This window comes from Egretta garzetta, unplaced genomic scaffold, assembly GCF_000687185.1.
Source record: "Egretta garzetta isolate BGI_Z169 unplaced genomic scaffold, ASM68718v1 scaffold16, whole genome shotgun sequence".
NCBI classification, from domain to species: Eukaryota; Metazoa; Chordata; class Aves; order Pelecaniformes; family Ardeidae; genus Egretta; species Egretta garzetta.
Window position 1 is genome coordinate 3,711,868 of NW_009260022.1, and position 27,818 is coordinate 3,739,685.

The following is a 27,818-nucleotide window of genomic DNA, read 5'->3' on the forward strand; positions in this document are numbered from 1 at the left end:
GAAATCTGAACTACTTCAGTGCAAATAAATAAAATAAAATAGTGCCAAAACATGGTTGTTTCCCAGAAACAAGCCAAGCATTGTTAACTCTGGCTGCAATGACCTGTAGCACTACAATCATAGTTAGAAGTGCAGAACTTCTCTTACAGTCACCTCTGTTTCAAAACGTAGAGGCTTTTTTTATTTCATAGCAATGTAGTATTTTAGCATCTTCCAATAAGTGCAGACATTTTAAAGCATTTATGAATTTATAGGAAATATTTTTTTTTCACCGGAGGTTCATTAAAAACTGCCTGACGAAGTTTAACTTAATTCCTTTTGTCTACCTGCTGCTAAATCAGAAGACAGCTTAGGAAATCCAGTGATGGTTAACACGTGATGAAATCAGTAAAATGTGCATGAAATACAGACTGAACGACCGATGCATGAATTACCTAGGAGCGGATCAGCATTCCTCCACGCGCAGCAGTAATTCGGGATTCTAGACTCAGCCTCAAGGGTACGCCTACCCCAGGCACAAATTGCTGAATACCAGGCACCAAACACACTAACCCAGACATCTTCTTGCGACCGCAGAATGACTCCATGTGGGGATACAAAACTTTTATTAACAGTACTGTAAGATGCTAACACAAACACAACCGTGTGCATGACTGTGAGGTAAAAGCCTCGCAACTTTGATTCAAAAGGTGAGATGGGTACTCTCCTTTTCTTTCATGTATTTCTAGATAAAAATTTGTTTAAAGTGAGCGTTTAGGTTTCCAAAATGTGTAAACATGGAGTAAGTGCTGTGTATTCAGCCACAACAGCCTATTCCCAGATGCTAACAACAGGAAAAACAAGTCTGTACGTAATTAGTGCAATGCATAAACTCCCTTATTTTTAGGTAGCTGTAACATTTCCAGTTACTTAAGTAGTTCTCTAATATTTTGCCAAGCTTCCCTTTACTAGGGGTAACCATAATACATTCCAGATAAATAAAAATACAGTTAACACAATCCTAGATATTTTCCTTAGGCAAAACATTCTTCGATTTAACTTCCGATATTGACACATGCAGAATAAGAAAGAATGAAATCCAATGTGAGCCTACAGCTATGGCACATTCTCCTTGAACCCTCCACTTGGTGTCACACTGTGGAGGATGAAAAGGATGCAGTCCCAGCACACTGGTGTAATATAAGGCAGAAAGAGTCACTATTTGAGTCTAATTTTATTCCACGGTTAAAGAATTCTAGAAGGACCCACTGAAATACATGAAGTTGTTTCTATTCAGTAAAATGATGTTTTGGTTATGTCATTATGACAGATGTTTTAAGTTTCATGGAATCCTCCCCTATCACCTCCAATGTTACTTAAATTAATTATTCTATTATTGGCCTTTTGTTTGCAATTAAAGAGAGTTTGCTTTAAATAGCCAAGTGTAGCTCAGTGATAGGGTTAGCTGATTTGCCCTTCCTTGAAATGCAAAAACACACAATGAAAACCTTGAAATTTCAACTGTCATTGTTTATTACTGGTTTGGCTACATTCTCTACAATTTCAGCAGCATCTTAAAGAGACAGTTAATGTTTCTTTATATACAATGAACAAAATGGCTTGCAACATCAGAAACAAGAGCAACAGTTTAACTGTACAATACTAAATGAAAACCTGTAATACAGCCTCCTCTTTCTGCAACATGGACAAAATTACATATAGGTACTCAGCATCAAGAATGGGATAGTAAAAAGAATAGTGAACGGGAGAGAGATACACTGTTCTGAAAAATAAGTTTCTACCATACAAGGCAGTTAGAAAATGTTTCACATTTTAAAATATCTGTACAAGCCACAAGAAACATTTCCTTGTTGATAGGAACTTCCAGAAATAGAGAATAACCATGAGCAACTTCTACATCTAGTATCAATGCGCTCTGCGGGTTGAGAACGCAATAAACTGACTTAAAGAACTGTACTGTATATTGCCAACACAGATCTGTTTTACATGCCTTGATTGTTAATGAATTACCTACTCTTAATCTCTCTATAACGTACAGTTGACTTGCACCTTAAGGAGGTCATTCGATTCTTTCGCAAAAGTAAAAGCAACGTCATTTAGCAGCAATTAAAAGCGCCTTGAGGGAGACTTAAAAAAAATACAATATCCAATTAGAAAAAGCCATACTTTAAACATTTGTACAGGAATAAGTTGCTGAAATTTAACTGAAAATGTGACATCTGTACAACAATTTACAATAGAGCTAGAAGGGAATTTATCATTATTCCTGCATAGAACATTTACATGACCTGTCTGCATTTGGTTTCATACTGTTGCTTGCTTTATCAGAAGCCTGGGAAGTTTCACAAGTTTCAATACCACAGCAAGTATAGCATTTTTAGAAAATTGAGCAGATTTCAAAATTAGAAATCTATTTAAGAAATAAGTACCAGGAATTCCCTATCGCCCTTCCAATCTCAATTCAGTGAAACACCACCACATTTTTGGAGGTACAAGCCTGAGTCGCCAAATAAAATACTACAATTTTATCTGAGGAATCTGATACAGAACATATCTTTGACCGTCTCACACTCCTTACTTTGGTTTCAAAAGCTCAATGTCTTGGAAAGATGGCAGTTTGTTTAGTTTATTACCAGGCACGGAATTTTTCCTGTGTTTTCAAATTTGCTCACTACCCTTTTTTATTTAAATAATGAAAAACTACCCTTCATGTTAGGACTTTCCAGTATCAACCAAATGTACTTTAAGTATTAAAAAGATTATTTACAATGTTCCCCAGAAAAAAACTAAAAACCTTTTCTTCAGTCTTAAACACAATATACCTGTTAGTGTGTAACAGGCAGTGTCATCCTTCAATGTTTAAAGGTATTTCTCAGAAGGGCACATTTATTCACAGTCCATGATCCATTCCAATCATACAAATGACACTATGTAGAAGGACTTCAGTCTGAAAACACAGTTATCAAATTTGTCCTGTGTAAAAACACTCAAATGCTTTCAAGCTCAAGTCTGCATCTGGAAACTACACAAAGGTATCATGCCATTCCTCGGTTGGAGACATTTCAGTATGAAATAATGCTTGAAGTAGGTGGTGTAGGGGATGCTGCTAGCCCAGTCATATGCAAGTTTCCTGAAGAATTTGATCTCCTCATATGAGGGAGAAGATAAGGATCGTTAGCCAGCTGGTGGACATCAAATCTATCCTCTTTTCGGTATGCTAAACAGCGTCTGATAAAGGCCTAGAAAAGAAATGTAAAAAGTTACAATACCACTCAAAAAATTACATCTGCTTAGAAGCAAACATGCATGTCCTCCTGGATAAACTAGTTTCTAAACAAATTCTTGTTCTTGTGTAATTAAATTCAAACAACAGTGTAACATTTTACTACTGAGTCCAATGAAAAAATGTATCATCACAGCAGAAAAAAAATCCCCAGCAAATTAACTGGCTTCAAATAATCACACTTCAAATACGTATTTCCATGTTTAGGAATTATATCTACAAGTAAACATTACCATCTCACACAATTAGAATTCTGCATGTGTTATGACTGAACAGCTTAGTAAAAACCAGAAGCAAATGTTAGAGGACTGAAAAAGTAGACAGGAGCTCCACGGAGCTTCTAAAACCATCCAGCTGTGCAGTTGAAGTGTAGATGGAAGATGCAGGGACAAAATTTCAACGCTTTAGTTGACCTTCGAAAACAGACATTACCACATGTGCCATGACAGACTAGAGCAAAATGTGAAATTTGACAATAGTGGTTACCATGTTCTATAGGTGTTAAATAACTAATAGACTATTTAAGAAACTACTACCTAGCTGGAACTCCTTTCCCAGAAGAAACTCAATCCCATCTGCTTAAAAATATCTCATCAATTGAAAAATTCTGTAGCTAGCTTCAGGACTGTTCTTGAGACACCATGTTATCCTACGTTTAGGTCCAGGCAATGTAAGCCAATCATTCTGTGCTGAAAGTTTCTGTCAAGTTTTACGTCTAGAATACACAGAACATTTGGTCTCCCGAGAGCCTGGGCTTCAAAATTTAATGATAGAAAATCCTTATTATTGTACAGAACTGATTAGCACATCATTACTTAATTTAGAACTTAATCTAAAAGAATTACATATCTTTTCTTTGATAAATCTGTTCAGCTGTTTGTTCTTTGCTCCAATTAAAAACTGGAGATTAAAAGAAAAAAAATCTGTAATACATGCTCCAAAGAATCCTGCTAGAATTTACTTTTATCATTTACATACCTAGCATGAACAAGGTACAAAATAAAAATCATGCACTTTTGTTAATATATATTCACATGTCCTTGGACATTATGGATTTTAACCAAATTCTTCACAATAAATCCTTTGTAACAAATGAATTGCTAAGAGTTGTTTGCAACATCCTCAGAGTGACAGTTTGTGTCTAAAATGTCTGTAAAATACTCCATGCTTCTGTGGCACTGTAGACACATTACTGCGATGCAAAGGAGAACATTGCACAAAATAGGAAAAAGTGAGGAGGATCATCAAAGGACAGTTACAGTCTGAAAACCAACTACCAATGTCATTTCAGGTTCCATATTTATTTCATCTCCATGTTTTCCAAATCAGAATTTCAGTTTACAAGCTGTTCTTTTCCAACTGCCAGGCCTATAAATCTGAAAGACAATTTGGATTCTACACAGTCATTATAAATGCTCTGAATTTACAAGTTTGTCTGAAATTGGTTTATAGCATTTCCACCAGAGAATAATTCCTCCCTCTCTCTTACAGCTATCGTGACAATGTTAATAAGAGTGGAGAACACTGAAAGCTTATTTTAGTCTTTCAAACAAACAGAACATGGAATACACAAAGAACGTAAAGTAAGTTGCCAATTCTCCATGCTGAACTGTCTACTCTTTCCTGACATCCTCTATATAAAAACTACTAATGACAAAGAAATGCAAAGTTAAAAGACAGGGATATAAACTGTTAACACGTAATGTTATCAGTTATATGACGCATATTTGTCAACTGCATTCAAGGGACATAATTTTTCTGAATGAGGGTGAAAAAATAAAAACAGCAAACAAAAAAATCAACCAAACAAAAACCCCAGGACAAACTACAATTCTTCAACCAGATTTTCATAACCTTAATCGCAACTCACTCAGTAACGCTGCTTTTAGAAAATATAACCAATGGAAATATACCACAAATTGCAACCGCGGGTTTAGGTACCCGAAAGACTTATTTTCTTGGGAAGTTATAGCCTCTAGAAATAGGTTTCCTTTCCTTTTAATCTTTAGAAGATGAATTTTAACATTCCTAAATTTTTTGCAGCTTGTGTCCCAAATCTAAGTATGTTTAATTAGTTGCTGAAACTTGAATGGGCATTCTACTATCTTGACATTTTTTTCAACAAGCACATCTCTACTGCATCTGGCCATGAATATATGTTTCAAAAATTGCGACAGTTTTACAAACAAATAACACATATATAGTGTTTTCTTCCATATTCACAGAATTGGATTTGTGTGATGGATGCTCAGAGCAGCAACCATTTGGGAAATCACCTTAATCTGTTTCTGAATAGCTAGTCTGTGGAGATGAGTTTGATACTACAGAGATTTCAAAATAAGATTCTTAAATACAGGAAACATTGCCATCCACACTTTCATGGCAGATCAACTACTTAGGCAGTCTTACTTCCTGAATCAGCATCAACCTATCTTATAGGTTCTTAATCTTAAGAAGTTATGTTTCTAAACTCAGCTTTGAGTTAATACACACATACTATGACCTTTCAAGGGGAAAAGTGTTAGCAGGCATATCCTCCAGGTATTCGGTAGTCAAATAGTTCTTCAAGCCAGTAAGGCTGCAGAGAATAACATTCACTATTTTCAGAAAGACCTTTTTACTGTTAGCAAAAGTATTTCACAAGAACTTCTGGTGAGACAGCCTGAGTGAGACACATAAGGTCCTCTGAGAAAAAGCAAACCAGACGATTTTTGAGGCGGCCTACTTTAAAACTGCTTGCAAATTTCTGGAATATATATATATAGTCTCACTTTGAAGTACATGATTTTTAGAAGTTTGCTTAAATGAAAACATCACTAGTTCTCTGTTACGTTTTCCTACACATTTAGTTACTATGTCCCACAGTATTCTTAAGTTCACAGCAATTTTACAGCTAAATCCTTTATGATAAATGTTTTAACTGTTACTCAGAGATCATATGAGAAGTTACCTTGGCTTCATTGCTTACAACAGGTTTGACAGGGAACTGAACTTCTGTAGCTTTTAATATTGTATTTTCTTGTAAGATATCTTGCTGTGATTGATTGTGGCCAAATGGCTGAAAAATAAGCACATGATTTTCTTCATGAGAGTTATCCAACTACTTTGATTTCATAAATATTTAGGATATAGTAAGTTGTTGCAGTGTTAATACAAAGTGCTAACCATTCTGTAAATAAAAAAGTTTCAGTCAATTTTCTACATTTCTTGCAATATTAAAGCACACCACAAAAAGTAACACAAGTAACTTTCCATGTACATTCATGTCTTTATGACTATAAGTCACAGTCTACTGGAACAGGCATTTACACTAAAGCTCTCAGATTTTCAAACATATTTTCTTACCTTTCTACCATAAAGGCATTGGAAAAAGATTACTCCAACTGACCATACATCAACCTTATTAGAAATCTTTGGTGGCTCTTTGCCAACTACGAAACACTCCGGAGGCAAGTACCTGGAAAACAAAACATGCATCTCAGTGTCTGCAAGTAGATGTATGGCATCACCAGAACTTGTTCAAACAGCAAATTATACAAACACTTCATGCGCACATCTCTGACCTTTTGACAACCGTACAGTTGCCTTACGATCCTCATTCCGACACCTTGCACACCCATCAAAACTGACATTACAGTTTTTTGTACAGTCAGTCAGTCATACGGAAGGTCTATTTCATACAAGCACAAGTATTAACATTCTTTACCTAAATCACTAATTATCACTTTTTTTTAAAAAAAAATTGGGATCCTAGGTTAAGTATGAAGCTTCTCCATCTATCAGAGCAATAGAAGATGAAAGCCATATAGGGCATTTTACAGCAAGGCCTGGCTAGGAATCAAGGATAATGTAGACATGGCTTAAGGACCCTTTACCTAAATTTTTAGTAAGAATTATGGCATTAACCAGAGGCATATATGGTAGACAAAGGTGATTGCTATTTTCATGCCTATAATCTGCAGGAAGCCATACTTAAAGAGCTGAAAGTTGAGGAAGTTCCTGTGTCATTCCTGAATGACAAAAGAACTGGTGAAATGGAACCTCCTTTAAAAAAACAAGCAAAACCTCCCAAACATATCAATATGGGGGCAGTTAAGTATTATTGACTGTGATATCTAAAATTGAAAAAGGCATTAAAAACTATTAGAGCAACTACAGACCAGACATTCTTTCATCAACAGCATATAAGGCTTTAAAGAAATTTTGAAGAAATATTTGTGGAAATAGAAATAAGTAGAAAAAATGAGATAAGAATGCAACACAAAAATTAATTTCACAGTGTCACAAAATCTCTTCTGGAATACTAGTCTACAATTCTGTTAACAAGAATCAAGAAAAATAAGCTTGAAGTGATGTGAGTGCAAAGAAAGCTACTAAAGTGATCTGAAAATGGAGAGCCTACAATTCAGGGGGAAAAAAATGGAAGGCTATAAAAACACCAAGGAGCAAGTACTAGGAAGGGAAACAACCTACTTCAGGGAGGATAGTGTTAGCACAGGAACAAACAAGTATAAACTGGTCACAAATAAACACAGCCTGTAAATTAGAAGATTAGGTTTCTAATGAACAGAGAACTGAGGTTACAGAACACACTTCAAATCAGATTACTGGGGACAAAACACTAACTAAATTTAATACAAATGTCTGTAAGTTTACGAAGAGATTATGTGACCTAATTGCCTGGAAAGGCAGGTAACCAGACCCAGTGACTGAAGAAATCCCTTCCAGGACTATGCTGCTGACAGTTTGTGCAATCTCCTCTAACCAGACTCATCCCCCACTTCTAACTCTCTCAAGATATTTCCCTCCTTAACGAAGATTTTGGACTCCGAGAAAGTGTGAATTAGAAATGCAGAGACTCATCATGAACCTATAATGGTCACAGACCTTTTCTGATCTCTCAGTTTACAGCACCACTAGCGCCTGTGGCCAAAATGTTTTGACATATGTTCTTACAATTAAATATTTAAACTGGTGTTTAAATAGGTAAAGCATTAAAAAGAGTTATCGAAAGCCTAACACTTCTAAAATACTTCAACTTGAATAACTGTCTTTTCACAGCATGTGTGCATTAGTATTTGTGCAAGAGTATGTCTGTTTTCTAAAAAAACTGAAGGAAAAGGCAAAAACTTTATTACATGCGACTTCCCAATATGGGAAAAGTTGCAGAGCAAATGGGAATGACACTGGCTTCTCAGTTTAGAGTTAGGTTTCAGCTCCTGACTCTGATCTTGCTACAGGCAGAAGTAGGAGACAAAGAGCAAATGAATTCACAAGTAATAACCGGGCCAACACACTCTGACACAGCTACCATGCACCCAGGCTCTAAGAGCTACTGTGCCATGAAGCAGCTACATCTTTAGAGAGCAAATTCTAGAAACAGCTTTTCTGTAAGCAGTAGAACACTTATTGTTATTGCTGTTCCGAAGGCAGCTCTAAAACTTCAGGTTTTTGGACAAGCATGCAAGCGCATGAAGAAAACAAATCACAGCTGCTGAGCTGTCATTAACCTTTAGGATGGAAGAGTAAATACTCTTTTGTCCTAAGGACATTACCTGCTGGTAATCCCTGCTCTAAGATTTCTAAGGACTAAGCACCCACACTTCATCATCATAGCTCTGTCAAATGTCTTCAACCACCTGCAGCCAAAGATTAAACACTAGCTTCTTCAGGGAGACCATGTTTCTGAATCATCTCCACATTTTTATATATTTATGTATATAAATAAAAAATACACACTCATGTTCTCTTATCTTACTATGTTACCACTCTAACACTTGGGAATATCAGCATTCACAGTATTGCACAAAAATCTTTGTCATCCACATTAGTATTTTTAATCTTAGCGCTCCCTCCAAATTAGCTTTATAACGGAGCATGTATGAAATCTGAACAATGACCCAGAGTCTATAAACAACAAAATCAAACCAGGCATTACCAGTAAGTTCCTGCTCCTTGTGAAGTTAAATCCATTCCATCCACACCATAACTATCATCATCCATTATTTTGGAGAGGCCAAAATCAGTAATTTTTATTTCTCCACATGCTGTTCCATCTACAAGAAGGATATTACCTATCCGGGGGGAAAAAAAAAGAATTGACATCAAAAAAGCTAACAGAATGCTTTGTTTTCAAAACCAGGTTCGATTTTCAGGAACATCTAACTTCATGAGGGGTAAGTGGCAACTTCACATCATATTTATATCCTCAAGTCTAGAGTAACTTGACTATGACACATTTCAGTGCAGTCTCAGGAATTCTCTAGGTTATCATCATCATCTGAAATGGCTCCCTCAGCTGGGAGCTGGCTGGACAGCAAGGAAACATCAAAATATAGTGAAGAAACACCAAAACATAGCAGTACTATACACCAGTTACAATGAAGATTCATAATTTTCTGCCCAGAACAAATCCTACACTACAGGTTTCAGGGCTTGCATATGCCACAAAATTGTGCCAAGTAATTGCTGCAATACTATGAATCTTACTCCATGTGTTAAAGTTGCACAATAATTTCTTGATATAGAAGTTATTTGATGGTGTTCCTCTGAGAACAAAAACTAATCAGACTAAGAATAAATTCTGTACAATTCCGTAACATGAGAGAAATCTATATGAACCATTTATTACACAGCAGCAAGCAAACACACTGGCACTAAGAGTTACATTACAACCCCACGCTTGGAAGTGTAGCAGATTAAAGTACGTGAAGAATACAAGCAAGCGTGCAAGATGGTAAAACAAAGGCCATGGAATCAAGACAGAATACATCATTTATGACAATGCTTATTATTCACTGTAAAGAAAACTTCTGTAAAGTCCTGTTTTGAAGTGCTTATGCTGCAATGCAGAAAGTGATTGATTACCTACTTCAGCCCTTTATAGGCTAAGAAGTACATAAGGAAAACATTATTTACACATCAGCATCCCACAATGATCAGACAGGATGGAGCCAACTAATGATCTTATCTGTTTATATTGTTAAATACCAATGTACGTATCATGTGCTATATAATTTTTTTCTACAAATTCGAAGCAAAAAAACACAAAGTAGAAAAGTTAAGACAAATGTTTTTCCAAAGAAAAGACAGAGGATTTTGGCAATAAATCTAGAAAGAAGAGAACACACTTTTTTCAGTTGTTTAACAATAAGCCTGACATATGTATCATGTGCTATATAATTTTTTTCTACAAATCCGAAGCAAAAAAATACAAAGTAGAAAAGTTAAAACAAATGTTTTTCCAAAGAAAAGACAGAAGATTTTTGGCAATAAATCTAGAAAGAAGAGTACACGCTTTTTTCAGTTGTTTAACAATAAGCCTGACATACAGAATATAATTTCAGTGTTTTTCAGGCATGAATTACAAACAAAATAAAGGATTTAAAAAAAAAAAAAAAAAAAAAGACATTTTCACTCATAACATTCCTCATTTACCTGGTTTAAGATCATAGTGTATAATAGGGGGCTTGATCTCATTGAGATACCGTAGTGCATTTACTATTTGCATTACAATGGACCTAGCTTCCTTCTCTGACATCAATTTATGTTGCTTGAGATAGAAATCCAAGTCATTGCCTTCACAGTATTCTAACACCGTGCAAAACCTAGGGCAGAATTCAGAGACAAAATTAAATAACGTATCAAACTGCACAATCAGAAATGGAGATATGACAACCCAGTTTGATACTGGTTTAAGAATGGCTGCCTGAATATTACATTACATGAATGAAATTGTTAATAAAACATGGCATTAACTATCAGCTTATGAAAACTGACATCAGTCAGAATATTCATAATCACCAAAAGAGTACTCACCAAATAATAATAATCATACTCACCAAAATGCATCCATATCGCATCCATATTGACAACCCCCATTATTTATGTAGGCACATTTTTCAGTAGAAAAATATATTCGCTATCCCTTAAGATGTGACACACTTTCATGCAAAGAGGTGCAGCCCACTGACCATGGGCTACACTTAAGCTAATAATGCTCTTCATGTCATTTAGACTTGGAAACTTGTCTAAGCTACGGCAGACTTTCAGAGCTGCCCTGCAGCAGCCCTTGCTCTGCCCAAAAACATTACAGCACTGCATGTCCCTTTCACCCTCAGGACATCCTGTAGGGCTTGCTAGTCAGGTGTTGCAAAACACTGTTTTCATCACTATATAGAAGGCCTGCAATATTTAACTGAGACAAAATTCTGCAACTAGTGTGGTTGAGGTTTTTTAAGTCCCCTTAAGGAAACCCTTAACACCTTGGCTGAAAGGAAGAATATATTAATTTTGGTCAAATACTTTTCATTTCTGTTTATCTAAGACATGGCACTAAAATCCGTGCGAAGTTCTAGAAAGTGTACCATTTTATGTACTTACGTATCTGTATCCAGGGAGAAGTAGTCATATAGTTTAACTATCCGGGGGTGATCCAGTTCTTTGTGTATTCTATACTCTCTGCAGGCATGTCTAAAAGAAGATGGATACATTAACCTTCTACAGTCAATAAAATGCTATTCAATTTAACATATGAAGCATAAGTCATTAATATTTACTTGTGGTAGTTTTCTTTCTTTTCATCCCTCCAGCTTTTGTTAAGCTGGTGAATCTTCACAGCAGCATATCTTTGTTCATAAAGATCAAAAGCCTAAAAAAGAAACCCACAAATATGGGAAAGTTATAACCAAAGATGATAAAAATAACACCCAATAAAGAGAGGAAATAAAATGGCATGTAATTCACAAGTCTATTGACAAGTCTATTGTAATTCTACCTCCCTCCACAGGTTAATCGAAGTTTGCTCAACCAGTGTTTAAAGAGTATACCACATTACAATCCTTCAGCTTATTTAGATCTCCCCCTTCCCCTCAAAAATTAAATGTACAAACAAACATGGCTCCAACATTAGATTTAGCAGACCCAACACTCTACCTTATATACTTCACTGAAGCCACCTCGGCCAAGTAAATGGAGTAACAAATACCGTTCATTCAACGTGGGGTGATCTTTAAATCTTGAAAGAAAAAAAAATTCATTTAATTCTATTTATGATATACAAATAGAGTTTAAAATGTAAATCTCTTAGTATTACTTCTCAAATAACCTTTCTTTTTACTATGCCGAACAATATTACACCATGTGTAACCTTACAGCACAACTATACAGCATGACCAATTTCAGTACCTTTTGACTATTTAGTGTACAAATGCTATCACAACACCATTGTCAAACCAGTCAACTCTGGCAAACTTTTTGTTATTTTTCTCTATTTTTGTGAGGATAAGAAAAGCACCCTTAAATTTAAACATGCAATACAAGGGCGCTCTCTTTATTGCGTGCCAGATTTTAGAAGTCTCAAACTTCAGCTTTCTGGAACAGACAAGGAGGATATTCTTCCAATTTCACGTGAAACACGACCAGACCTGTTGGACATACCTACCTCTTTTTAACAAAATCGATTTTATGTAACACTAAGAAGTTAACAAATAACAAACAGCAATATGGGGAAAACACACTAAAGGACTGAGTATCTGCTTGTACTCTCATCAAAAGCAAGAAGAAAACACCCCTTCCAAACACAAAATGATGCTGCAGAACAGAGAAAAGGACCATACTCTCTCCTGAAATGCGCAGAAGACAAAATACATCCTTCCATCCAACCAGGGGGAAGGGAGGTGAATAGCCATCACATTTCTAGTCCAATGATGAAATAACTATACTCATGGAGCTAGGGCCACCTCCCAATTACACTCCATAGAAAACTTTAAGGAAGGATTTAGGGCTAGTCTGCTAATAGGTCATCCCATCCTTCCATGTTCTCTACAGTTCTGGAGGTATGGTCATAGATAGTCAAGTATTTGAGGGAAGATGCATGTTCTTGCTTACTGTGCCCCTTTTAAACATAAAACTTTCCCTTTCCTCACTATGAAAATACATATTTCGGTGCTAAAGATTTTTTTTAAAAAATCATAAACAGTAAGTAATTCACTCAGTGTAGAAGAAGTAACAAATTTAACAGTAGCATCATTAGGCAATTAATGTCACATGACCAGTAGCCCAATTCTTTAAAACCACACTCAACAAATTTAGATCTCTATTTTCTTGGTCCTTCTATTACACATATGCCTCTAGCAGTCTTATGAACCTTATCACCTTCCCTCTCCATTGCTGCTTTTGCTACTCCATGTGGCTCTCCGTGGCTCAGAATCTGCACCTTACAGGTAGCCCCAGCAACATGCGGACTCTAAACCACGACAGGGAAGCCCTAACCCACACTCTCCACTTGTCCTGTTATTCCAGTGCAGTTGTAAAGGACACAAGCAGACATACAAGTTTACCCATCTCTAAACTGGGCAGTATTTCCTACTCTTCACTGTCAAGGCTGGAACCCTGAACAGGTGAGTTTGCTGCCTACTTTATATTTGGGACATTTGGGGAGGGCATACATGGGCAGAGGGACATTGCTAGAACAAGAAAGGCGGCTCAGCTTTGTGCCACAGCTGGAAGCTGAAAACCCAACAGGATTTGAGTCAGGACCCAACAGCTGCTTTGCTTCAGAACCCTCTCCCTCATCAAATGGCCAAGTTGCCAAGGCATGTTAGGAAAGACAGCAGGGGCTACAGACCCAAATAACTTCTCCATTGCTTCTGTCTTCTACACTGTAAGCTGCAGCTTGGCCACTTGGTAAATACTCAAATCTAAACTTCCCTAAAAATATGAACGTGCAGTTTAAAGCTTTCCATTCTGTTCCATAAAATGTGTTAACATTGACTGCAGAAAATGACCAGTGAAGCTGCAGTATTCTGCTTGTCCATGTCCTGTAACTGGGACTGTAATTTGGACATTCTTTGGCCCACATATGCAATATTTACACAGGCAAAGCCCATCATTTTTCTGTGGCATTTATTCCTTCTTGTTGAAGCATCCCTTTTTTTTTTCAAAAAACCCCACTCTTCTAATGCAAATGCTGAAAGATTAAAAAAGGTTATCATTTAACCTGCAAAGAACTGCTTGTTTATTTGTTGTAGGACATTTATTTTTAAAAGAAAATATTCTGCCATCGAACTGTAAGCATCAACACCCATTATTTTTCATATCCGAAACACAACACTAATTTAGCTGTCAATTAGCACTACAGCCACATGGGAACAAAAGTTTTCTGTATTCCTGCAGGGTAGGTATGGGGACCATTAAAACAGTTAAGTACAATCTCACACCTTGTTGCTTTAATGTTTAAAAGTCTTAGTGTATATATAATTCTACTGTGTCTAAAAAGTGAAAAATAAAATAAGATCCTAAAGTTGTAAAGCTACTGTTTCATAAACATTTATTAGTGCAGAAAGAAAGAAGCCCAGTCCCATCATCTCCTCCTCCTCCCTGGCTGCTCATTCCACCATTGCACTGCCCTCTCTCCTCATGGCAGCATAAGGATTTTTGCAACTGGGGCAAAGAACCAGATCCGGAGATTGATGCGGGGTGAAAATTAACCCAGAAAAAGAAACCACAGGAGCTGGTTTTTACTGAACAGATGCTGGAAATTGATCCAAGTTAAGAAATGGCACTGCAAGCATGCAAAAGGAAACAGGGCAAGGGCATAATGAAGTAGACAGGAATAGGCAGAACTCATTCCTTTCAAGCAGCAGTGCCAGCTTACAGTGCTGGTGAAACTGTAGTGTTAAGTGTTTGCATTTGCCATCATGAGAAACAGACTAATTTTTTTTAGTTATGTAATTACGGCTTTCAAATCTACATACTAATAGCCAATACTAAATAACAAGTTAACACTATGATATATGCGCCATGCAAGTTGAAATATAGAATAACATTTAACATAATATAAAAGACTTTGCATTTGTCTTTTTCCTGCTAGGTACCTGTAGGAATGAAATTACAGTGCATTAAAACCAAAACTGATTTTAACTGCATCACAAAATTGCTGCTGTTGCATCAAGGCTCCCCACCATTTTCTTGCATTCTTGTCGGCGAAGTGACTGGCATTAAGTTCCCTTACAATTAGTTTTTTTAGCCTAGTAATATGGTCTAGCAAGTTTTAGCTGTCCTGCACTATAAGCTGTGTATATGTTACTTCTTGCATATTCAATAAAACCATAAGTAAGTTTACTGTAATTTGGTAAATTATGTTCTATTTTTTTAAAGTTTAAATAAGTTGGTGTTTAAAATATATACATAAACAAAGAGAACCAAAGAAAAATCTATGAATGAGCCTCTCCTCTCTAGGCAAAATGTGGTCTTAGAGCATTATTTTAAAAATAAACATGCAAAATTAAGACAGTAAGTCTCTTACTGTGAATTATCTTCATTATTTATTCTTTTCAGTTCTCTTATGTGAAGATTCCTAACTCTTTCCAAACGTTCAAGTTCTGCTTGTATTTCAGCTTCCTCCTGCAAATGAAAAGAATGAAATATAAAAGCTCATTTACTCCCCGTTTGAAAAGGATATTTTTACCCCTGCATCAATACTAGCGGTGATGGAGGAACATTACATTACAAAACCCTGCTGACCTAGGAGAAAGCACTGCTTTTCTCTTAAAGCCAGAAAAATTCAGAAAGATAAGGCAAAAGCCTGTTTCAAGGAACCTTTCTGTCCATGAATCCACAGGTAATGGGATGTTCACAGTTTTGTTCTGCACTGTAGGATGCTATTTGAAATGAGAGGCAGCTGGGTTTTGTACCTCAGCCGAGGAGAGAAATTATCTGGGAAGCGGTCTGAAATTGATGTACAAAGAAGAAAAAACCTGAGATATGTGCAGTTATAGATTTTGTACAAACCGACAAATTAAGAGAAGACGTTTACAATATTTTGAGGTTAAAGTGTAAATAAAAAAAAAAGACTAAGTCATTACAGCAGAAACATTCTTAAGGCATTGATACAAGATGCCAAAACCAAGCTAATTTAAATAATTTTTCCATTTGTATCTTATTAAAATTATAAATGCAGAATATGTCTTTCCTAAGATTTTGAGTGCCATTTCAAAAGAAGCATGTCAGATATGAGCACATTCCCTAACTAATTTCAGCACTTAAAATTACCTCATCTTTATGCTACATATTAGAGAACACTGAAATAGTCATTTATTCATATTCTCTAAAAAAGTAAAGAATTCACAATGCCTCATTTGTTGAAACCTATGTATCTATACTCGAAGTGAAAAACATACACTCATTGAAAGACACTGTAGAAAGGGTTATATTGATTTCAGAGTTGGTACCTCTAGAACTCGAAAGTTTGAAAAAAGGGGAGACAGAATTAGTCCATACCAGAAACCTTATAATTATGGAATTATTCTAGCTGAAAAGGAAAGAGAAGGCCTGGCATCCGATATGTATTTTTTTAGTAGCAGTGCCAGTGGAAGCGGTGCCCCACATCATCTCTTGTTATTTTAAAAAGATACATATTTATTTTTTTAAAGAAGCTAGATCAGTTCTCCAATCCAATTTATACTGTGGCTGTACAATCTGGTGGTGCCCTGGTAAAAGCACCAGGGCAACAAGTCATGGCACAAGGGGATGGAGGTGGAAGTCAGCAAAGGGGAGGGAAAATGCTGTAAAGCTGGTATTTCCAAACACTGTATAACGTAAAACAACAACTGTATTTATATAATCTAAACCACACAAATTTCCAACAAGTTGAGGAGTCCAGATGATTTCAGTGGGTATCCTGAATCCCTCCCCATAAGCTAAGGGAAAAAACTCTCATCCTAAAACAAGACACTAGATGAACCTCCATTCAGAAAACGAAAATAAAATTCCCAATAATTTAAAAGCTGGACTAGGTAACACTAATCTGCTAACAGATCTGGGTGGACTGTTTGTTTTTCCTAACATATGATGTCAAAGTTTGGGGTTTTTTTTCCCCATTTATATAATGCTAAACTCCTTTTTTTTTTTTTTTTTTTTTAAATATTTAGATTCAGCCTTGCAACTCCCTGTTAAGTGCCCTGAAACGATATGCAGTTCCTCATAACCCAACAGTCCTTTATAAAGAATTCTAGCCGTTCTCCCCCCACAGAAGGCCACACACTTATACAGACACAATTGTCTATGTTCTTCCCAAAGGCTGACAAAGAAAAAAAAAAAAAAAAAAAAAAAAAAATCCATCAGTTATGCCTCTTTTGGGCTTTTTTGTTCATATATTATGCAATTCAGTGGTTCTCAAAATGTGGTTCATAGGCCAATGTTAGTCCAAAGAGAACTGGCTGGTTGCATTGTTTCCAGCTGTTATTTAGGACACTCAGGCTGTGAATACCTTTAAGCAAGAATGAACCAGCTTAGCTGCCTCAGGTCACTGCTATATAAAAGGAAGTGAGAAAACAAGAGCCTCTCTCCAGGACCAAAGCTGCTAGCTGGAAAAGAATTTCCTGGGGAGCAGAAGGAAAAGAAAACTGGTGGTGGCAGCATGTACAGGGCACCAAAAATAAGAGCACCAGGAAAGCATCTGGAGAGTGAAAAGGAAGAGGAGCAGACAGCAAAACAGCATATGCAGAAGGAAAGAAGAAAAAACCGTAACCAGCAGAGAAGCACTAGGGAAGAAATACAGCAACGTAAAAAGAAGATAACAAAATTGTTTTTCTTAGTGAACGACAAAATCTGTATTGCACGTAAGAATTAAAATGCAAGTATGTATTTTTATTTTTTTTTTCAGATACATTCAAACATGATTTGCTAAGAAATAACATTTGTTTCCACACTGGCGTTTAGTCAAGGAAGTTCCTTCTTTACAGAGTACCCCAGCATTGATGCTCACGGTGAAAACAAAATTCATGTATTAAACAACTCTAACAGCGTCCTTCATATGTTACTTGAAATTTCCATTATACTTCAAAAAAGTTAAAGCATGGAAAAAACCTACAGAATTTCATAACAGAATTTCATGTGAAGCTGGTACTATTTCTAAAGCATTAACAATGAAGAACTACGTGGGCAGTCTACTTCACTAGTGCCAACAAGTGTATATGCAGATTCCCTACCACAGATTCAAGCACTTTCTTGTCATATTCTTTAAAAACAGCATCAGTGTTCTCAAGGGGCCCACTTAAGTTTATTGTAACAGGTGACTTGTACATTTGAAGAGAACAGGCCTGAAACAGACTCTTGCAACTTTTCAAGGGGACAAACACTATGACCTGTTTCATCTAAACATCTCAAGAACTACTGCTCAGCAGATAAAGGTACTTTCCTTTCACTCTTGTTGAAGTATTTCTGCCTGCTTCAACTGTCATTCTTTTTCACAGATTATTCCTCAAAAGCTTTGCTTGAATAAGCAATAGTTTGTTAACATAATTATCTCATTAGACAGACTCATTAGAATGATGGGCTTCAGGAAAAAAGTACTGCTGTTTTTCTCAAAAATCAAAAACTGGAGTAAAATATCTAACTGCAAAAATAATTTAAGATACAGAGAAAAGATCTTCCAGAAAAGTAGGAAAATCATATTCTCTCTTGTGATAGGTAGTATGCTAACTGATAACAACTGAAGTGGATACTGCAGATGATCAAAACATGATACTCACTGAGAAATGCAATGCTTTGTAAACTGGTCCTTTTTAAAGGTCAAAACCTAATGTAAATAGCCTACATATCAAGTTTGATAGTGAAACAAGAGCAGTATTGGTGGCATCATCACTGTTATAAGGATCCAAGGAATCAGTACAGTGTTACACTGGATGGACTCACTACGACTCCCCTATACTCCCAGTGTTTATGGTGAGTTGCAACAAGAAAAAAAAAAAAAAAAAAAAGCCACTATTAGCCATAAAATTGTACAGCACTTTTAGTATTATGTTTTCTAATGAGATAGCTCTCAACAAGCCCTCTCCTTATTTTGATAGTACTAGTTCTTACGGTTTTGGGCATAGTCAAAAAAAAAGTATCTTAAGAGTAAGAGACCATATACATACCTTTTTGAGATGTCCTAATCGAAGTTTGAAAATTTCTTCCTGTTCATGATACTCTGCTAGAGTCAAACTGAAAAAAACAGAACAAACCAAGCATGTAATTATAGCTTTAATATGATGGTAAACAAGAAAATAGCATTCTTACTTAAATACTATAGTAAATATAGTATCTTATGTTAATTATTTACTACCACAATACTAGGACTATATTTTTAAACTATCTGAACATCTTGGTTTGTAATTTCAGTGTCAAAACATACTTACAGAATGCCTCTGTGTCTGGTATTCTGCAATATTAACTGCCTCTCCCACTGGACCACTTCTGTTCTCACAGATAGCCTGTTAGATTATCTGGGTGCATCCTGAATTGTATCACCATATCAGTATTTTAGCTGCTGCTACTCCATGGCTTGGTTCTCAACTCTAACACTTAATGAACCAAAGGATGGAGATCCAGAAACCAACTAGACGAGACTGGTAACACTGGATTTTTGAGCTGTGATTTAAAGAATGTAGCGTAAACCCGTACATTCCAAGTTCATTAACACTACATTTTGCATGAGACCACAAATTCAGTTTTGAGTTGGCATACCACTCTTTTGCTTGTTCCCTTTTCATCTTCCTTTGAGAAAAGGTTCCTGGCTACAATTAATTCAGTGGTCCCTCAATGTCTATAGACTTGCTAGGACACAAAGTCACTTACCATCCAGAGGATCTTGGCTGTTCATAGTTTAGTAACTAAGAAACCCACGAACTGACTGCATGCAGTATCCACGTGACAAATGGACAAAAAAGACACATAAAACAGACCACCAAATAAAAGAAACCAAAGAGACTTCAAGTTCCAGAGCAGAAACCATATGCATATGATAAAAGAGAACAGGGGATGGGGAAGAAGAAAGACGTATGGCCTCCTTGAAAGGAGTCACACAAATCCCTAGGAACAAATTAATATTAAACATATTATTGCTTTTCCTAGATCTACTGCAAAGCTAAAACTAAGAGCATGATATGTTTTCACAAAGTCCATATTTTAGCAGGTTCAATTATCAGCTATCCTGGGAAGATAAGTTACATGAAGTGTTTAGAAGGCTGTTCATATTGCAAGTCTAAGGAACCTGAGTGTCTTGAGAATCACAGTAGTTTCCCCAGAAGTGAGGGACACCAATTCAGATTTCTCTTACAGCAAATGCCAACTTTAATAAAATTTGCAGAAATCTAATAACTGTAAGACTTCTTCCTCCCTTTTAAATTTGGATTAAGTTTGCCATAGTTTTCAGAATTCTAAACCTTGTATTTATTGGGTCTTAAAAGTTGTTAATAAAGGAGTGCATCTTTTTAGGATAAAACCTAGTGGTTCTGAAGCTTTCATAGAGCCCTTTCCTATTCCTAATTTCATAAATACTGAATTTTGCTCCCCTTTTCTGACTTGCCCAGGACAGAAGATTTAGTTGACCAGATATTCTCCACAAATATTAGTGAAATAGCTGGATTCTTTTTTGATCACAGCACCTAAATTTCCAAGAACTTGTAAAAGCTTCACTGTAGAGTTATTTCATCAACCTTCTGGTCTATAATGCATAGAAAACACTCAGATCAGGTGACAAAAGCACCCATGACCACGTCCTGTCAGAATTTGAGAAGTGATCCTTTCTTTTAAGAAGCATCATAGTTACCCTGCACCTCTCTCCTTACTGGAATGAAAAGCAGCCTTGTATTCCAGTCAACACACATTCCCAGACACCCTGAAGGCAACAGAGTGAAGAAATTTGCCTCTCCAAGAAAGGCAAAAGGTCCCTTAGTACCAGATTTTGGGACTGAACGTTTATATTCTTTTCCTGGCAGAATCTCTTCTGGGTTTAGACAATTTATGCTACATCTTAAAAGAAGAGGCATTAAAGCAAATGCGGTGCCTCAACAGCTAGGAAAGGTGGCAATACATTCTCTGTACAGTCCAAACAACAGCAAGAAACCTAAGAAAACAACGCTCTAATATCTGCTCTAATGCCTCTGCTAGACCTATCAAAGAGAGCATCAAGGCCACGCTAGACAACTCTCAGCAGCATCCCTGACATTTTTTCAATACTTCTACTCAAACAGCGAACTACTCTAACATGGATTAAGTTCTCAATTACAAAAGGCGAAGGATCAATGCCAATGTGTACGAGGTTCAATATTATTCTTTCCAGATTCTTGTCTGCAGTATAAATTACAGGTTTGGGCCTTTCCAGAAACACAGATAGTAAAGTTTGTCTTTCTCAGAAGGAAGAGTATTTAGGTGGTTTAGCGAAGCTGAACCACAAATAAAGCACACTGAAAATACGAAGTTTATGACATGACCTTCCAGAATTTTCATTGAACACAGAGAGCCCTAAAACCACAGATCCCCTGAAAAATGAACATAATATAGGAAATCTGGTCCCTTTTATAAAACCTCAGCTATCTACACAGTTACGACAAAGTGCCTAGGCAGCTCTAGCAAGTATTGCCTTCCAAAAAGTTCTTAAATAGCCCTCTTGAGCACAGAGCACAAGTTAGAGGTCATATTGAAAACATTAAGATTCGAAGTCACTCTCTCCATATTTCCATGCTATATCCCAATAAATGACTGTTTTCCATTTTTCTCTTTCCTTACAAATCTAACTCTATTAGAGGCACAGCATGATTCACAGCAATTTGAAACTGCCATTACTGACCACCACATTTTGGAGGAAGGCATATAAATTGCTGAACTGTACACAGACCAGTCACTTTGGATTTTGTTCTTTTACTTAAGAAAAACAAAACTTTATTCCCTCATATTCAGAAACATTTACTTTTTTTTTAAGAAGTAGAAGTTTATTACTTTTTACCTATAAATATACTGTCCTTTATATTCATATTAAAATAGCATACAACAAATAGCAGTAAAACAATGACAGTGTGCATGCTGTCTGTTTGCTGGCTGTAGGCCACCACCCCGCTGCACAGGCTGAAAACATCCAGCCTAGAGATGTGCTTCCCATCAGCCCACTGCTTCCCACCTGTATCCACTTGCCCACCACCTTTTGCAGGGCAGCAGCACACTGGAGGCACCTTCTGAAAACAGAAGTCACCTATGAGACACCATCACTTCCTGCAGAAGGGGTTGCTCCTCCATCACCTGAGACACATGGTCTCATCAGATGCGGAGGAAGAAAGGTTGAGGAACACAGGGGAGGGATGTCAGCCAGAAATGGGCTGCTGCCATCCACTAGATGAGCTTAAGTTGGGTAGTCAGGCTTGAGGCTAATCTGAGGAGCACTGGGGAAGAAGGGCAGCTGAGAGTAGGTTGCATGAATTAATCTGGTATCAGTCTGGTCCCAACCAGATGTATTTTTAACTGTCTACAGCCAAATGAAATACTGTACACATGCAATGTGTTCCTGAAATTCCCAAAAAAAGCACTGGACATATTCTGTGCATGCAGTGTAATTTTCCTGTGACATGCAGGGCCATGTTGTGCCACCTTTACTTGCCGCTGCATGAAAGTCGACAGCTTACCGGGCCTGAAAGGCTTGATTATCACCAATTGAAACAATTTTTTTAATTAGCAAAAATAGGCCTTCTAGTCATTTAACAATGTTCTCACAGCCAAATTTCAAAGGCTTTGACATAGTATGCATAGGTAGACATAACCAATCTTCTTTACACTTCTTCCTCACAAGTTCAGACAAAACCTTCTATGATCAGAATGCTCTTACTAGTGGGTACAGACAAGATAAAAAAACCAAAATGGCCACACGCTCCATGGTTGTCATGACGATCAAGCCTGGCACATTTACAACCATCTCTCCTCCCACTTTTTCCCAGTTGAAAAATCATCCTGGATACGCAGGCACAGCAGAATGTGGCCATGACCCTGAACAGCCATGCACACATCCAATGCAAGTTTTTGGCTACAATTTCTGAAGTGCTCCTTTTTTGGTCCAACCTTATTCTCACTCTAGTTCCTCGAATTTCTACAAGGATGGGCAGACGCTGACCAAGTCAAAGACTTCCGTGAGGTCTTTTCACCCATTGTTTCCATGTTTGCCTTAGAAAGAGACTGCCTCAGGACAGGAGCTGTCTTTACTTGTCCTGTAAAGCCCAGACACATTGTTGGCACTTCAGCCTGAAAAAATTTCTGAAAATATTTTTATTTGTTCCATACAGAACAGAATGCTCCCTGTAAATGATGCATTTGTTCAGCTACAGTAACAAACTCTGCCAGCTCCCTCTGCTCTCCTATTCCAAATTGCATGCAGGGACAAGGCTGCACGCAGACTCCCATGGAGGAACTGGGAAGCAGAGGAAGAGGCGACTGGGAAGTGAATACAACTGACACAGCTGAAGCTGCACAGGAAGGACGACACCACCTAAACTAAGTAAAACTCCTAGAAATAATTGACTAGTGAAATAAGAGTTGTTTCCAAGAAGTGGGGTCTAGCATTATAACCTCTCAAGTCTCCAAAGAATTTGGAACAGTTTTAGAACAGATTTTTCCAGGGCTAAGGCGGCAACCTCTACTTCAAATAAATATTTTTTCTTTAAATAAATTTCAATTTATTCCTTTCATGTAAGACTAATAAAATTACTTTGCTCAGTAGAAAAGAGACCTCTTAAAATTGAAACTGCTTCTTAGTTTTGGTTTGGGCCACAAAAAGGGAAAGAATGATGGAAAACCAGGACAGTTTAGACTCATCTGGTGCACGTTATTTAAACACCAAACCTACCATTCACTCACAGGACACTGGCAGATGGCCACTTTTATACTAGTAATTTCAGTGCAAAAACTGGCTTTTAAATTCTTATCAGAGCCCATAGTATATTCAGCTGAACTAAGCCAAAGCCCATATTAATAATGCCTCAGGCAACACCTTCAAGCCATTTCAAAACCGCTACCACCTGGTTTCAGAAAGGGCTTCAGTAATACCGCCTCTTACAAAGCAGATCATTTTGTCTTGTCAATACCTGCAGCTGGAGACATTTTCTAAAGCAAACAATGCAGTGGTAGAGACACTTGTTGCTAACAACTGCTAGCAAGTTGTTTGTTTGTTTAAAAAAAGATCTGCCTAATCACTTGCATATACACTGTACTGATTTACTACTGGTTTAGTTCATTAATCTCAAGCAGCTCTTCATTTCCCCATGCCTCATATAAACAGAACCTCTTCCATTTGGCTATACTAATTAAGATCATTACTTTCAAAGTAACACAGAAACAGTGGTAAGCACAATGTAATTGGAGGGAATCACATACAGCAGATGACAAACTTACTCTAAAATGGAAGTGCACAATTTACCAAGATACACAAAACATTTAATTCTGTACGAGAAGCAAAGAGGAGTCAACACATAATACTGCTATCCAAAATTATAATGAATCCTAAATACAAACATTTAAAAAACCCTTTCAAATAAAGGCCTAAGAGCTTACATGGCTTAATGATTCTGTGATCTCAGGCCATATTACAGACCTTCTCAAAGGTCTGAAACCAAGTTTATAAGCTTAGGCAAGCAATCTCATATCTAGATTATGTAACGATCAAATTAGGAATCAAAACTGGTTTGCCTTTAAGTAACAGCTTACATTTATGCTAGCATCAGATACAAAAGGGCACTTCTGATTGTTCTCTTGGCAATTCCATAACCAGCAAGCATATTCATGTGCCATTTAACATGTAACTGGTTAAGCTAAATGAAATGAAAATTTGAAAGTTTTTAGTAATTTGGAAATCAGTTAAAACAGCGTAACACCAGAAAATATTCAGAAGTCTGTTATCAGGAATTAATCTTGTCCTACTTCATAATTAGAACATGTCTTCTATATTTTTTTCCCAAATGTATATTTTATTATCTCCTAAAGCAGCAGTAAGATTATGGAAATTTAACATGAATGAAGACGTGGCCAAAAGCTGGCAAATTTTCTGTAACTTTTCGGGTCTTTTCTATTACTTAAATGTTACTTTTAATAATGAGGTATTACAGTCAAAAAAAAGGTATTTTTAACATGACTGTAATGTTTACCTTACTATTCAGAAGTATTAATTATGTTCTAAGAAGAAGAAATGTAGGCACTAAGTATTACTAAAGAATCAATTTGAGCAATGACTCTTCAGCTTTCTACCAAAATATGAGTAACACTAATCAAGATTTGCTTACATTGCCAGCCTTACTACTGTATTTTCATGTTTTTGTCACAGACAAACAATTTCAGAATGTGAACTTTAAGAATGATGTATTATGCAAAACATATGCAGCTGTCTTCAAACTGATGGTCCAAATGTATGTATTTTGCAGATGTAACCAGAGTAATTTATTTACTCCCCACTGCCAGAGGTATAAATTACCAGCTCCACAAGTGGGAGGTGACCATGTTCAACACGTGTAGCCTACTTCTGCAAAGTAACACAGATTAATTTATTAGCCTTTTTAACTCTAGTTATTTACTTTTTATTTAAGCTGACTACAGATACTCCATCAGCTGCAGCCTCTTAGCATCAAGGGCAGTAACTAGTATCTCCAAGCGGCAACTTCTTAAAATACTTAAATTAAATGTCAAGAACACATCTGTCTGTGCCTTGAATTACACCATTTCTGTCTGCAGGAAAAAATGTCACTTGAGAAATGGCGAATTCTTTGATAGCTCTCAATTTTTCCTGTTTAAATGACAAAAAATTTCAACATTGTCAATACGTGAAATGAGATCAGCAACTTCTGACAGTTGCTCTCAGGATCTAGCATTCAGAAGGGAAAAAAAAAATAATCTGTTTTTAGACACGTCTTCAAGTACTAAAGGCTGAAAAAAGCTTTTCTTATCAGCTAAACACTGTTATATGAAAAATGAAATTTATCTAAAGGAGAGAACTCCTAAACCAATGTGAATCAAGAAAAGTTCAACAGTTATCAGTGACATTACAAGAGTAGGAAACCAGAATAAGGAGTCCTCTAGATCAGGAAAACAGAAGGAACATTGCATAAACACAGAATGGGCCTTTCTCTGGTGACTTTACCAAAAATAAATTGGGCAATTGTACAACATCTTCATAGGCAGTGGTGCACATTTCCCTAACATCAGCAAGTCCTCAGTGAGAATATAGCTGCTGAATATACTGAGTGTCTTTTTATGCTGTTATTTGAATAGAACTCACACAGACAATATCTGAGAATTTATGTAAAAGACTGATTGAAATGTTAAACTTACAGCTGTGGTAAATTGGGTCTAACAAAGGGATCGTTTTCTGCCCCATTCACAGCTTTATTTTTCCTCTGCTTGGGTTCAGAATTGGCAGATGGTGCCTGAGAATTATTTGTAGTTGGAGGCTTTCGCTTGGCCAGGAGCTTTCTTTGCCTTTCAATGTCTTCCCTTTGTTGATTCACCCATTCTTGCTGCCTGTAAACCCCAAAAAAAGCTTTATTAAAGTTTCATCATTTTGCATTTTTTAAAGAACCATCTTTTTAACTGATAAGCCATTAAAAAATTTTTAGAAAACTTACTGTACATGTGAAAAAGTTTCTTAGGAAAAAGAAGACCAATGTTCTTCATGAGGTGGAAAAATTTTGCTAAAGTTTTGGCACAATTTACTTTTGAAATACGTGGTGGGTTTGGGGTTTTTTTGTTTGTTTTGGGGTTGTTTTGTTTTGAAAGTGTTACACATTATTTCTGCACTAGAAAAAAGTTTCTGCACTACCATCTGAGCTGGTAGATACCTTCTTTTATACCATCAAAAGAAATGTAAGAGAGTCAATAGAATACTTGATTTTTGCACTGAATTTGATCTGACCATTCCCAAATAAATCATCAGTTTGGTTGTATGGCAAACAATTACAGCTTTTATGCAAAACACATATTCATATTGTTTTTAAGATTGTCTTAAAAAAACCACAATGCCCTAGGCAAGTGCATAATACTAAGACTTCATATTGCCCTTCAAAAACTAAAATCTTGGTGAATTACTTTTATCTCTCTTTCTCTTCTCCCACCAAAGACTGAATCAGACTTGTTACCAAAGAACACCTTTTGAGGCATTGCATAATTATTTTACCACCACCTCTGATGGTCTCCCAGAGGCCTTTTCCTTGGCGCTATCTCTGCTGAAATACCTGTTGCAGCAGCTCCTTCCCAGGTGGCTGCTTTCCCCCATCCACTTGCACTACACCCTACTTGAGGCTGCCAGGTTTGTCACTCCTCCTTCATGGCACTGAGGAGCTGGATGCCTGAAAAAGGCGCTACAGTGATAGATGCTCAGGCAGCACCTATGTGACCAATAAGAAGTTCACACACCTCATCTGCCCCAATGATCACCAGTGATACATGGTTAGTTGCTTGAAAAAAAATTACTGATTTAGTTTTGTAACTCTTTCTACCAGCTGAGCTGAATAATTATGTGTTCATTTAGCACATTCGTGCTTTTCTAAGGATAAAGTCAAATGAAACCAAACTGCCTGCCAAAGACACCCAGCCTTAGTATTCTCTCAGTTGATTAAGGGATTTCTGTGCTGTATTCTCAGTCTTCAAAAGGCAAAGCAAAATACAACGTATGAAAAGCTGCTCCAATCCTAGAACCTTAGTAATAAAACAATCCACTAGAGGGAACTAACAATTAGTGAGAATTTTA

The 27,818-nt window shown here is 36.7% G+C and overlaps 1 protein-coding gene across 4 annotated transcripts in view; it reads right to left on the minus strand.

Annotated features, from left to right (window-relative positions):
• Positions 1 to 1,503: 1,503 nt before the first annotated feature.
• TLK1 (tousled like kinase 1) overlaps positions 1,504 to 27,818 on the minus strand; it is a 61,183-nt gene continuing 34,868 nt past the window's right edge. For all 4 annotated transcript variants that reach the window (XM_035896228.1, XM_035896227.1, XM_009640771.2 and 1 more), the window contains 11 exons: positions 26,405 to 26,593; positions 19,204 to 19,270; positions 15,591 to 15,688; positions 12,218 to 12,299; positions 11,842 to 11,933; positions 11,666 to 11,755; positions 10,721 to 10,890; positions 9,222 to 9,357; positions 6,629 to 6,740; positions 6,234 to 6,341; positions 1,504 to 3,239 (listed from right to left, as the gene is read on the minus strand). In XM_035896228.1, the coding sequence (XP_035752121.1) occupies positions 3,063 to 3,239; positions 6,234 to 6,341; positions 6,629 to 6,740; positions 9,222 to 9,357; positions 10,721 to 10,890; positions 11,666 to 11,755; positions 11,842 to 11,933; positions 12,218 to 12,299; positions 15,591 to 15,688; positions 19,204 to 19,270; positions 26,405 to 26,593 (1,321 nt within the window). In that variant the 3' untranslated portion in view covers positions 1,504 to 3,062. The remainder of the gene's footprint in view (positions 3,240 to 6,233; positions 6,342 to 6,628; positions 6,741 to 9,221; positions 9,358 to 10,720; positions 10,891 to 11,665; positions 11,756 to 11,841; positions 11,934 to 12,217; positions 12,300 to 15,590; positions 15,689 to 19,203; positions 19,271 to 26,404; positions 26,594 to 27,818) is intronic.